Genomic DNA, 14,353 nt, shown 5'->3' on the forward strand with positions numbered 1-14,353 from the left:
TGATTAGATGTAAACGCATGATTTAAACCTGTTTTTTAGCTTCTTTGGGGCAACTTTGATGACATAGAATTCTTACCGGGAATCAAGTTGTTCAAGTACCAACCACATAAGAAATAAAGGCCTGAATCGACAGCCATCATCCAGCAAACCCAGCCAAACGTCATGCCCGACGGTTCCGGAGGCTGGTACATGTTACTCCACTGGACCCCTGGAAGGAAGGGAAAGGCAGAGTCAGAGCCTCACAGCCTCTCTCGGGGCAGATCTGGGTGAGTAAGTCCGTGCGTTCTGGAAGCTCGGAGCAGAGCTGAACGCCGCTGAAACAAAGGCAGGCCCTCCCACGGATCATGGTTCCTCAGAGGAGCCGGGAGGCTGCCCAATCTCCCGTAATTTCAGGGAAACCAGGTGGACTGGCTTTCGCCACTTTAGAATATCCAACAGTTTGTTGTTGTTGTTTTATTTTTGTGTTGTTTTACTTCTACCTTGTTTCTTGTCTCACCAAAATGCATCTATCGGGGCCACTGGGCCGTGGGGTAATCACACCCCCTGAGGCAAGCCCCAGCGCCTGGAATGAAGACCTTGTCCTCCGGCCCTTGTAACAGGACACCGGAAACGCCTAGAAGCCTGAATCCCCCGTCTCTTCTGACAAAGGTTTCTCCCCTTCCTTACCTGCTTCCTGTCCTTCTAGGAAGGTGACGAAAAACACTCCTTGTCCAAAGGCCGTGGTGGAGAGCAGGCACTGCCCACAGGGAACGGAGAGAGAAACAGCACATTAGCACTGCCCCAAGACCCCAGAAAACCCACGGCGCTACATGCAAACGCAGAAGCCACCACCCCCTGCCCCCTGGCGATGGCAAAGCATCACTCCAGGCAGGGATTTCGACATTGGACCCTGGGAGACTGAGCCAAACGTCAGCCCACTCTGATAGGCTGATAACAAGCTAGTTTTTAATGGGGAAGGGAATTCTCTCTCTTCCCCGCGGTGCCTAAAGTGCCAGAGACCCGAGCACCGCATACAGAAACGCGTAACGGGAAACGGTGGAGAACGGAACACAGCGATTTCTTGTTTTTCATTATTAAGTGGATGGCCTGGAGCATGCCACAGGCAGACCGACAGATGGTCCCTGCAATTCTGCGCTAGAGAGAGAGCGCCCTGGAGGAAAGCGCTGTTTTGTTCCCACGGGGCAGGTCCTACGTCCACGGAAGAACCTGCTGGACACGTATTTCACACTTAAAAACATCAGGCACCAGAGTTAGGGTTTTTTTTTTTCCTTTTTTTTTTTTTTTGCAAGGAAACGTTTGAACATGGGAAAAGGAACTCAAACATTGTATGCTGGAACATTTAAACAAATGCATTGAAGTAAAGGCACCGCAGTATTTGAAATTCGGGCCATGTAAGGAGTAGCGGGGAGCGGGGTTGGGTAAAGGGTCCCAGTCATTTTCACGATTCTGGAAACAGCTAACAAACACTAACCCAAAATTATTGGTTCCGCTAATTAGAACTGGTGAACACCCATCAATGGATAAATTCTGATTAAAGGTGGCATTTCGGGACACCTGCGTGGCGGTCGGTGAAGCGTCTGCCTTCAGCTCAGGTCATGATCCTGGGGTGCTGGGATCGAGTCCCGCATTGGGTAAGTTTCTGCTTACCTGCTCAGCAAGAAGCCTGCTTCTCCCTCTGCCTGCTGCCCCTCCCTGCTTGTGCTCTCGTGCTCTCTCTCCCTCTCTCCCTTACTCGCTCTCAGGTAAGTAAGTAAGTAAGTAAATAAATAAATAAACAAAATCTTAAATAAATAAACATGTAAAGGTGGCATTTCTTCAACGGGCTGTGTGTCCATGGCCAGTAGGAATGGTGGAGGTTCACGGATGTTGGAGAAAAATAATGGGGCTCTCACAGAGGTATTCTCCCTGAGTCTCTAAGGGAGCAGAAAAAGTGACGCTGTCCCTACAAGCAAGGGTCCATCAGCTGTCATTGTGCTGTGTGGGACAAGTGACCTCCCACAGCCTTCAAGGGTCCTGTAGGAGCCCTGAGATCCTAGGCTTCCTGGGCACCTCCCAAATTCTCCCTCAGTGGCTCCAGTCACACCTCCCATCAGACTGCATTTGGGGAACCTGGCCTGACCTGTGGAGGGAGGAGAGGTCTGGGGCTGGGTCTCTACAGCCGACCGTCCTCACGGCCACGCATGCGTCCCCTCCCCATGGACAGAGCTCTCAGTGCCCGCCGAGCACTTCTCACCCAAGAAGGAATGGGCGTGTCTCTTCTGTGTATTTCGTGTCGCACACCCAACAGAATCACCCTACTCATTCAGGCGGGCGCACTTTAAACAGTGAATGATTCTGACGTCGCTAACAGAGGGATGGTTCCACTCAGTGTGATGTCATTCCTGATGCTTCGAGAAAAACACTTATTTTTTGCCGCTAAAATAGCTTTGGGAATCTATGTCTTTCCATCCGTGAAACAGACAGACACGGAGGTCCTACGCTGCCTTTGGGGCATGGCCGATTTCCAAAACGCCCCCAGAGTAGAGACCCCGTTACATGGGAAGTGCCAATTCCTTATGGGCTCCCTTCCAGGAAAATCGCTACAATGCCAGTGCGCGGAGGCTGCAGGGTTGGCCTCCAGGGACCAAATAAAGAGAAGGAGGTAACCGGGAGCCCACCCAGATCTAGAAATGACAGACTGATGGAGTGAGGTCGTAACCGATTTGTCGGGTAAATGCAGCAATTAAAAAAAAAGAAGAAACTTACCAGAAACGTCTGTATGACAACACTGAGCTGGTTATGGAGAACCAACAGCACTATGTAGGGCAGAAAGCTGATCATGTACACCAGGCTGGTACAGAGGGCAGCTGTGTTCGCTCGGCTGAAAAACACACTCAGGAAGTAACTCAGCATGACGACCGACACCCCGAAATCCAGGAGAAAGAGGAAAATGATGCAGGCGTTGCTGTGCGTGAAGATGCCGCTCGCTTTGAGGATGATGGCCAGTGCTACGCTGCTCAAGGCTAACACAGCCACGTTCTCCAGGAACCAGGCCAGGAAGAAGACAGTGGGATGCACGCCCATCATTCTCGTGTACTGTCCAAAGAAGGAAACGCAGGGTTATCACCGGGATCCTTGAGAAAGAACAGATCTTGTCACAGGAGGCAGGTGGCGCTAGAAATGCCCATGCTGGGGCCAGCCTGGCCATCAACCCAGGGTAGAACCCGGAGCCCAGCACCCCTTGTAGGGAACACTCCCTGGGGAGGTCATGGCCATGAGCCCACACGGCAGAGGGGCAGGACCAGCCCCCAGCCCCCAGGCTCGAGCGATGGCCATCGTGCCATGTGCTCCCTTATCCACTCGGACTTTGCTAGCTTTGCTTCTTTTTCCTTTTTTGTTTTTTCAGTTTTTTTTTTTTTTTGCTTTGTTTTTGGCTGTTTTCCACTTTTTTTTTTTCTCCATTTCAGTGGTGTTGGTTTGGTTTAATGAAGACAAACAGAACAATGAAGGGAGGGGGGATACTGGACCCTAAGCTGTTCAGGTTGGGGAGGGGGCCTCTTGCATGACTGTTAGAATGCATTTCGCAAAAACAACTGAGCCTGCAGTAATAATGAGATGAATGCCTCCATTAAGCTTCTCATTTTCCATCTATAACTTTGGGGTATCTTGGAGGGTGGTGGGGTTGGTCCCTGATAAAAGGAGACCAAGTCTAACGTGACTGACCCCCGGTCTCCAGTCCCCATGCCTAGGGTCCTTGCTGGGTGGATGAGGAGGAAACACAGAAATGCAGGAAAATTGCATTCTGAGTAGGTGAACAATGTGGGAAACAGCAGTGCCAGTCCCAGTCAGACCTGAATGCAAACCGAGCCCTTGACCTCGCTGCTCCTTCACCTTAATAATGGAGGCAAGGGGGTGCGTGCGCCCATCCCCCACAAAGGCCAGCCTTCACCGGGTACTCTGCCCTTACGTCTTTCCAGGTTGTTTAAAACTTGCTGAATGGGCAATGCTGGCTCCTTTCTTTGAACCTGGCCTGCCTGTCCTTGGGCTTCCTTCCTTCCCCGCAGAAAACACCTGTTAGCCTGGCAGGGTGTCAGCTCCAATGTGAAAAGCTCTTCCCCGGGGCCCCCTCCCGGCTGTGCACAGGGGCCCCAGCAGAGGGGAGGGCAGGTGAAAGAGCCCAGGGGTCAGTCACGGGACAGGATTCGGCTCCAAAGCCCCCGCCGCCCCCGCTGGTCCCCAGGCAGGCACTCGGCCGATTACCTCTTCTATCTGAATCTCTCGCTCGTAAACCAGCTTTCGGACCATGCTGCTCACAGACACCATCCACGTCAGCATCATTATCAGAGGGAAGAAGAAGCCGACGTTGTTCAAGAATCTGCAAGGAAGTAATCCCGTCAGCACCCGAGGGCGAAGGAAGGGGCTCCAGGGTCGGGCTCCTGCGTACACGTTTTCACATCGTCCTTACATGCGACCAAGCTCTTTCAAGGAGCAACATCTCGTCTGGCCGTTTCAATGGAATGGCTGGCTGGCGTCCTGATTTAGGAGGCGTGCGAAACTCACGAAGGAGACACGCTGGTTGGAGGTCCCTCGCACGGCCACTGTCCCCCAGCCCCAAGCGCTGCTCTCTGACACCTTCCTAGGCAGAGCCCGTGGGAAGGACACAGGTCACTCATTCATGACTACAACCTCCCCTGCTTAGTTGGGGCTCCTGTCTGTCTTCAATCGAAAATCTCAGTTGACCATAGATTATGGCTTTACAAGATATGCGAAAAGTGACCGTTGAAATTCTCCCTGTGGCCAGCCACCTGGGTGGCTCAGCTGGTGTCTGACTCTTGGTTTCAGCTGAGGTCATGATCTCACGGTTGTGAGATTGAGCCCTGAGTCAGACTCCATCAAAAAGTCTGCTTGTCTCTCTCCCTCTGCCCATCCCTCTCCTTCTGCCCCTCCCCCCTCCCCTGCTCTCTCGCGCGCTCTCTCTCTCTCTCTTTCATAAATAAAATATTTTTTGAAAAGAAAGAAAAGAAGTCTCCATATCTCTTCCTCAACCACTCACTTCCCACTCCCGCTATCTGGCTTCTCTAACACATACTTGACATGGCCATTACCTAGAACGCCCACGACAGCCACTCCTCAAACCCAATGGGACGTTCTCCATCATTATCCATCTTCACTTCTTGGCTGTGTTTGGCACCAGTGACGGGTCTCTCCTTCTTTCCTCCTTTTGTACTTTTTATACCACTCCTGGCTTTTTCCACAGTCTCCTTGGTCTCCTTCACTGTGACTTCTCAGCCCAGCCCTGGGCTCTGCCTCCTCACCCCATCCCCCTGAGCTCTAGACCCACATATCCATTATTCGCTTCATCACGGAGGCCGCCCAGAGGGGCAAGCCATGTGACTGGGCGTGTGGTCCGTGAATGAACCAAAGAGAGAAAGGTCCTGTTCTGAAGCATCCTGCATTCTGGTGGCCAGGTGGGGGTGGGGGGCGCACCTGATGTAAACCAGGACAAAGAGATACACAGTATGGCATCAAGTATGAGGAAGTACAGCTTCCGTGGGTAGGGATGCTATCTCAAACAGGTAGCTGGGCAAGGTGTTTGTGGGAGAAGTGTCAGAGCAGAGAGCGGATGAAGTAGGGAAATGAGTCCCCCAGAATGTCAGGGATCTGAAGGAAGATGGCTCCAGGCAGAGAGGCAGCAAGGGAAGGCCTGGAGGCAGGAGCACGGAGGCACAGCTCTGGAGCAGCCAAGGACCTCGTGGGTTAGGAGATGGGTTGGCGCGTCAGCTGGGGCCAGATCCTGTAAGGATTTTCTATACCAGGTGACAGCAGATTTACTCAAAGAACAAGGGAATTCCGCAAAAGGGTTTTAGAAGGGAGAGAGGGAAACAGGGAGGAGACCCATTAGGTGTAAAGTTTTTAAAAAGATTGAATGCAGTATAGACAGAGAAAGTCCATGAAGAGGGAGAGGGAAAGCCACAGCAAACGTGCAGCCTTGTAGACAAGACAAGGGGGCGGGCAAAGATGCTGACCCGGAGACAGAACCAGCTCTCCAGTCCCTGTTGCAACAGCTTACAAGGGCGCCCCTGCCCAGACCTCCCCTTCAGAGTGCTGGCCCCAGTGCGGACCATCTGTCCTTCCCACTGGACGGTAAGGCCTCCCCCTGCATCTCCTCTGCTTGGCAAAGGCTGTCCACGCAGTAAATGCGAACTATTTGTTAGGGAAACCGTGACTAAGTAAAAAAGAAGGGGGTGGGGATTGACGTCTTTGTTTTTATTCATTTTCCTGTCTGAGATGATTATAATGACCATCAATTTGGTGAATCGCATTTTAAAGCTGAACATCAGCTAACTCCAATGCGACCCAGAGGCGCTAGAAAGTTAGCTCCCAGGCTGCTCAGCTTGGCGGTTTTTCTGAGGCTTTTTAGTCCTCGTTTTTTATAGAGTCCAGTGCACGTAGAAGGCTAGGAAGAGGAAGCACCATATCCTATATACACCGGCACATCCCACAAGTGACATCTCTTCTCCCAGATTAACCCAATTTACAGAAAAAAAAAAAAAAAATGACACTTGGATCACTTGTGAAGCTAAAAAACAATGAATACAGAGTTTACTTGGGGGATGGGAGGGGTTTGAAAAGAGTTTGTCTATGTTCATGAGCTTTATCTTTTCCACTTAAAAGCACTGGACCTGGGGACCTGGGGGGCTCCGTCGGTTAAGCATCTCCCCTCGGCTCAGGTCAGGATCTCAGGGTCCCCCCAAGTTGGGCTCCCTGCTCAGCAAGAGGCCTGCTTCTCCCTTTCCCTTTCCTGCCCCACCCCCTTGCTCATGCTCCCTGTCTCTCTCAAATAAATAAATAAAATCTTTTTAAAAAAAAATAAAAAGGGCGCTGGAATTGATGGCTATTGACCTCTGTTCTTCTACAAAAGAGCCCATAAGTATCCCACACAAATATTAAGATTCCATCTGAGCAGGGCACGAGGGTGGCTCAGTGGGTTAAAGCCTCTGCCTTCAGCTCAGGTTATGATCTCAGGGTCCTGGGATCGAGCCCCGCATCGGGCTCTCTGCTCAGCAGGGAGCCTGCTTCCCCCTCTCTCTGCCTGCCTCTCCGCCTACTTGTGATCTCTGTCAAATAAATAAATGAAAATCTTAAAAAAAAAAAAATTCCATCTGAGTTACTGCCCAGAAGTCACACTGGGTCAGGATTCTATGTGAGCCTGGGGCTGTGATGTATGTGTCCTATGGAACCCCCACCCACCCACATCTTCGTAATGACAAAGTCATCGTGGCAGGCTTGCAAGTGAGTAAACCCAGCTCTGGAGCCCTTGCAGCACGACCGCAGATCCCAGGGAACATCCAGTCGTTCTGCACACACCTGGCTGAGTGAGGCTACTTGGGAGAAGCGGACGGAATGAGAAGTCGGAATACGTGACTTGTGTGCCCCACCCTTTCCTACTCCACTCCTGAACACCAGTCCCACATCAACAAGAGATAGGAAAAACATCCATTCCAGTTTTGACAAATGCCTGGAAGTACTGGAAATAGTCAAGGTCAAGAAGGCAGCACATGGGGCGCCTGGGTGGCTCAGTGGATTGAGCCACACTGCCTTCGGCTCGGGTCATGATCTTGGGGTCCTGGGATCGAGCCCCGCAGCATCGGGCTCTTTGCTTGGCAGAGAGCCTGCTTCCCCCTCTCTCTCTGCCTGACTTGTGATCTCTCTGTCAAATAAATACATAAAATCTTTAAAAAAAAAAAAAAAAGGCAACACACAAGAACGCAGATGAGAGATGTCAGCAGCGAAACCCCACCCCCTGCAGGTGTAGAAGGCGCCATCAAAACCGCACCTCTGAAGGTCTAGGGGCACGACCTGAGGGTATAGGACAGGATGTGTTAAGTGGGCGCCAAGCAGCATGTTAAGGTGGGTGGTGTCAGAAACCACTCTTGCACCCAGACCCTTTTGCCAGGGAAAGAGAAGAGGAACGTTATGTGAGGAGCACATGTATCTAGTGGAAGCGCTCAGTCCTTGTGGCCATTAAGGTCACCTGGTCCTCACCACTGACGGGACCCCCTGGCAAACGACTGGGCAGGAAAACCCGATTCATTCAGAACGAATAACAACAAGAACAAAATCCATCACATCTGTACAAGGAATAAAGGTGGTTGAGTCCCACCATTACCAACAAATGAAAAACACGTGCCCAAAAAGATGGTCACAGGAGGCAGATGAAAATAGTGAATGTATTATTTGCCATCGATGGAAAAATAGTTAATAAGGCAATTCCGCAAATTAAAAAACACCCTATAGCAGAATTGTTACAATTGGGTGAATAGGTGACAAGACAGTAAGGAGATAGGAAATCAGAACTGGGAGAACCTTAAAAAAACAGAAGGGAAAGAGTAGCCATCACACAAGATATAGTTAGAAGATGCACCCGTCAAATTAATACCGCACAAAACGTGGTACGGGACATAAAAAATTGACATAAGAAACACAACTGAAAGAAACAGAAATAAAGAAAAAGGTATTTTTTTTTAATTAGGGAAATGTTATGGATAAAAAATATGGGGAAAAGAAATCCATGCAATTGGAGTCCTTGAAGAAGAAAATCCAGGGCTGGAAGATAATTGGTAATGCTGGAACCCATCAAAAGTTTCCAGGCAAGAAAACTGAAATCTACACATGGAAAGTTCTTATCTTGTGCCATGGACAATTATTCTAGAATGGTCTACGATGAAATGTATCCCACTAAATTTATTGAATTTTCAAGTCACTAGCAACTTGGCAAAATTACCAGGTCAGATAAAAGCAGGAAAATATCAGAGTGGCCTCAGATTGTTCCATAATCACATTCAAGGCCAATGATAATGGAGTTATTTCTACAAAATACTTGAGGAAAGTCTAAGTCAAGGATTTCATATCTAGCCGAGCTGCCTTTCAAGTATAAATGCTGCAAAGAATTCTAAGTATGGAAGAACCCAGGTTGCATTACCTCATACGATCATCTTAAGGAAATTACTAGAAGACAAATTTTAGCCCACCCAAGGATGACCGGTAAATTACAGGGTAAGGATAATGATAAGCAATGAACGTGTGTTCCGGTAAAAGGAAAACTAAAAAAATGGAAATTCAGATGACAAGACATACTGGAAATGTTATGTTCCCTGAAATGTAGAAGTGATATGACAAACAAAAATTGGAAGGTTAGCGGAAATGAAACAGAAAGAAAGAATAAATGGATGAATGTCAAAATCAGAGGCCATTTGTTCAGGATTCACAAGTGTAGAATATAAGCATAGGCATCTTTCATGGTACAAGAGAAGACATTGACATAATATCAACCAAAATGACATGGTGGAGAGGAAAATTTAATGACAGAAGAAGAGGAATTTTATTTTGCATGGTAAAAAATATATATATACACACACACATATGGTTAATATTATTATATATATAATAAATATATTATAGATATTGTTTTATATTTATATATATATTTTATATATATATGGCTAGTGTTATTTTATTATTATTATTATTTATATGAAGTTCCAATTATAAGATAACCACCAGCACAATAAAGCATTATTAAACATAAGTTTAATTTTTTAAGATTTTATTTATTTGAGAGAGAGAGAATGAGTGGAGGGAGAGACAGAGGGAGAGGAAGCAGGAGGTTCTCCACCCAGCAGGGAGCCTGACTCATGAGGATCTGAGCCAAAGGCAGAGGCTTAACTGACTGAGCCACCCAGGTGCCCCTAAATAGGAATTTAAAAGCAAAATCATAAGTATAGAAAAATACTTAGCTAAGAACATATATACCTGAAACTTTATTTCATGCTTTATAGACCTAACCTTGCCTAAATAAAAAGGTATATGAGACATACAAGACACACACCTGAAACAAAACATTTTGGAAAAGTCTAAGGGCAAAGGCACATCAAACATATGGGAATACAGAGATGTAGGGGGAGAGAGAACAGGAGGGAGAAAGGAAGGAAAAAAAGCAGGGATCATCAAGTTACTTTCATACAAGGTAGACTTATGTGTAAAAGGAGGACTCAGAAGACAATTATTCACATCTGTGCACAACATTCAAATGCCACCAGCACAGGAAAAGGAGAGAGACAACCAAGTAGGAGGGGGACCATGATTTATCTGCCTTAGTCTAAGACAAATGCAAGGTTGAACTTTAAGGAAAGAGAATTCCTAAATAACAAAATGAATATAGATCTGATTCTGTATTCCCAAATAGGAAATTAGAAATTCTTTCCAAGTGCCCATAAATCATTCACAAGAGTAGATTATATATTAGTTGACAGAGAAAAATGCTATCAATTCAAAATGTGGATGCGATAAAGATGTTTCCTGGAGGCAATATAAAAATTAGCACGCAGCCACAGGAACCGGGAGTTAGTGTACAATTCAGTTTTCAGCTTTGGTCAACCTGATTGAAAATAAATGCTAATATGGAGCAGTTTCTTTCTTTTTTTTTTTTTAATTTTATTTATTTGTTTGACAGAGAGAGACACAGCAAGAGAGGGAACACAAGCAGTGGAGTGAGAAAGGGGGAAGCAGGCTCCTCACCGACCAGGGAGCCCGATGCCGGGCTCAATCCCAGGACCCTGGGATCATGACCTGCGCCAAAGGCAGAGGCTTAACGACTGAGCCACCCAGGCGCCCCTGTGCAACTTCAATTTATTCTTTTTTCTTATTATAAGTGCACTGAGTAACTTTGGAAATTCCTGAGAATTTCCACTTGGAAATTAAAAGAAATTTCACTCAAACAGCTCCTGGGAAAAGAAGACCATCGACACCCATACTGCAAGAATGCAGACAGAATCCACAAATAAAGTCCAAAAATAGTTCCGTGGAAATGGAAAAATAGAACCAGAATATACTGAGGGCACTTGTCACAGGCCTGAATTTTAAAATTGCAGCCCCTGACGGGCTCAGTCGGTGGAGCACGTGACTCTTGATCATGGTGTTGTGAGTTCAAGCCCCATGTTGGGCAGAGTGTGTACTTAAAATCAATCAATCCATCCATCCATCTGGGCGTGGGGGAAGCATGTCACAGGAGGGATAACCACAAAAGGAGGGAGAAAAGGGAAGACAGGACCCATTGCCTGGCTTCTCCTTTCCAACACCTTAGCGGCTGGGGGAGGTTGGCTGGAAAGCCCCCAGCCTCCACCGACCTCCATATTGGGTGACGGTCTGACGAGGCCCTTTGACGCTTCCCCTCAGGACCTCCACAAAGGAGGGGAAACTGCTAATGGCCTTCCTAGGGTCCTCCTGTCCCCCAACCTACAAGCCTCCTGCAGACAAGAGAACATTTTTTCTCATGGCCATGAATGACAGGCGACTACCATGGCCGACACATGGCAAGTGCTGGACACACTGTGTTCCAAAGAAGGATGAGCACAGACACTTGACTCCTAGCAAGATGGATGATGTCAGGCATATAAAAGGCACATCACCACAACACACGAAGGAACAGTCCCAAAACAAAACAAAACAAAATACGACCGATGTGTAAGAAGACAGTATGAAGTGGGATTTTTTTCCATTCGAGTCTCGACTCTTGATAGATAATCATTTGCTTGTAACACTAACAATAAAAAAAGAAACATTAAAATCAGGGAAGTCAGAACAGGATGTCTACACGCTCCCTACTGTCCAGACAGCATCAACCACACGAGTATATTCCAGATTCTTCCATGTATTCATCCCTGCTCTGGATCCCAAGCAAAATCAATAAAAGTCTGCAAACATGGGGCGCCTGGGTGGCTCAGTCCTTTAAGGCCTGCCTTCCGCTCAGGTCATGATCCGCGGGTCCCAGGATCCAGTCCCAGATTGGACTCCGCTCATCGGGGAGCCTGCTTCTCCCTCCGCCTGCCACTCCCCCTGGGGGTGCTCTCTCTTGCTCACTGTCTGACAAATAAATAAATAAAATCTTTTAAAAAAATAAGAAAGGTCTGCCAACAGGAAATCAAACGCTCTCATTTACGTAAGCCTCTTTAAAAGGACACTCTGATCTTCATAAACATTCACTGTCACCAGCTCTTTTTCTGAAGGTGGCAAATGCTCCACTTACATTCCAATGACCCCTCCCTAGGAGTGTGCTCTCTGTGGCCAGCCTCTATTAGCACCATCCGGAGAGTTCAAAGACTGGCAAGTGATGAAGGTGTTATGTGGGAGTCACACAGTGGGGAAGGACCACAGAGAAATCAGCTTTGGTTTCTTCCCCATCAGCCCAGCCTCTGCACACTGCTCCCCTGCCTTCCTCCAGAGCCCCCCGACTGCATCACAGAGGAATGCGGGACCCAGAACCCAGCCAGGCAGCTGCTGGGCGGAAGGACCACCACCTTCTTACCCTCCCGTCCCCTCTCTACTCCCTCTGGCAGAGCCGGGCCAGCAGGCTGAGATCCCATACCTACCCACCCATGGCCCCCGGCCTTCACCAGCGGTTTTGACTCCTGTGACTGGTGCCTGGGAGGGGAGGGTGGCCGGGAAGGGGGGCTTCTGAGGTGTCCATTTATGCGGTGCCCTCCCACCCAGCCTGCTCCAGAGGGAAGTACACAGGGTGTCTGTGAGTGACAAGAGATTGGATGTCCATTCTTCGTTTTCTTGTTCCAAGTTCGCTAACTCCTGGGAACGTCAGGGGGAAGGGAAGAGGCCCCCTTGCCCGCACACCTCTCTGAACACGGCACCATGGAAGACAGCGACCCCAGCCTTGGATATGACTCCGGAACCCAGAAAAACATCCCAGCAGTGAGTGCTGCCCAGGAGCACGTGGGCTCTCGCAGGCCGGTCCCGTCCCCTTTCCAGGTCTGGTCTTCACAAGCACCTCAGTGCAGAGCCCCACAGGCCAGTGAGGAGGAGCGGTGGGCAATGGCATCCCCTTTACAGAGAGGACCCAGACCAGCATCAGTGACGGATCCCTGGCCCAGCTCTGTGACCAGCAAGAACTGGACCTGGACTCCAGGGGCAACTTTTCTTCCTTTTTTTTTTTTTTTAATTTATTTATTTGACAGAGAGATCACAAGTAGGCAGAGAGGCAGGCAGAGAGAGGAGGAAGCAGTCTCCCCGCTGAGCAGAGAGCCCGATGTGGGGCTCAATCCCAGGACCCTGGGATCATGACCTGAGCTGAAGGCAGAGGCTCAACCCACTGAGCCACCAGGTGTCCCCCCCGCTTTTTTAAAGATTTTATTTATTCATTTGAGAGAGAGCACAAACAGGGGCAGAAGCAGAGGGAGAAGCAGTCCTCCTGTTGAGCTGGGAGCCTGATGAGGGGCTCCATCCCAGAACCCTGGGATCATGACCTGAGCCGATGCAGATGTCTAGCAGACTGAGCCCCCCCAGGCACGCCCAAATGCAACTTTTGATGCTAGCACCTCGCAATTCCACATCTGAGATTTGGAGGGGGATCTCAAATGCTTGAAGGCCGTCCAGCATCAGAAGGCAGGACTGGCTCCCAGGACCCAGCACGCTGAAGAAACAGACTTTGGGAACTGTTAGCTCAGACTACGGCTACAAAACTCCCTCTTCATCAAGCTCGCCTATTAAAAGGTCTAAGCCCCAAACCCAGCTTGGAGGTCGGGGGCTCCCGACCACCAAGCAATCCTCACATGCTAGCTGGTGTCCTGCAATGCAATTCAATCCCATCACACACGACCTGAGGTAGCCCCACGTCCCACAGTTAGGGGCTCATCACACAAGATCACACACACAGTCTCCTGATGCCCTTCCCAAACCCAGATTGTCACCAGAGACTCTGACGACCTGCGGTGAGAAAGAAAGCCACAGACCCCAGCTGGAGTCACTTGCCTCCCAGGATGCAAACCAAGACTTCACTGTAATTTCAATTTCTCCAGGAGTGGGATCTTAAGTCCATCAATCTAGAATGTTCTAATCTTTGCTGACAAGGTAATGTGTCACAGAGGTCCTCTCCTCCCAGAGGAAGAGGAGGTGATCCACCGACTAAGCCCCCAGCCCTTCTCCAAAGGGAAGGCAACTTCGCCTGAAACAATCCTTTCTTGTCTTTGCTCATAACTGCTTTACCCCACCTTCCTTCCTAGAAAAACCTTCCATTTGGTGCTGCCTCAGAGTTCCCCTCTGTTTGCCTGAGGAAATGATGCCGGAGCAAGAATCGCTTCATAGCGCCAACTAGACCTTCCAATATACTCAGTTGAATTTTTTGTAAGAGAGTTAACTCAGGAACGGACGGAAGAGCGGCCTGGGATGGGGTCTGGGGAGGCAGCACCAGGCTCCCCCAATCCACAGCCCACAGTCCCCACATCTCCACCTGCTCCCCAACCTGGAACTCCCCATCCCCCATCCCCTGGAGATCTTATGGAAGCCTCATGAGCTGGGCAGGCTGGCA

General features: G+C 49.0%; 1 protein-coding gene across 1 annotated transcript in view; it reads right to left on the reverse strand.

The window, feature by feature from the left end:
* LOC111157011 (ATP binding cassette subfamily A member 13) overlaps positions 1-14,353 on the reverse strand; it is a 326,661-nt gene that overhangs the window by 174,922 nt on the left and 137,386 nt on the right. Inside the window, exons 33-36 of the mRNA XM_022518213.1 lie at positions 4,240-4,354; positions 2,746-3,075; positions 667-736; positions 77-208 (exon numbers count right to left, since the gene is read on the reverse strand). Coding sequence (XP_022373921.1) covers positions 77-208; positions 667-736; positions 2,746-3,075; positions 4,240-4,354 — 647 coding nt within the window. The remainder of the gene's footprint in view (positions 1-76; positions 209-666; positions 737-2,745; positions 3,076-4,239; positions 4,355-14,353) is intronic.

Source organism: Enhydra lutris, unplaced genomic scaffold (genome assembly GCF_002288905.1).
Source record: "Enhydra lutris kenyoni isolate GAN:26980312 unplaced genomic scaffold, ASM228890v2 scaffoldscaffold51, whole genome shotgun sequence".
Classification (NCBI taxonomy): Eukaryota; Metazoa; Chordata; class Mammalia; order Carnivora; family Mustelidae; genus Enhydra; species Enhydra lutris.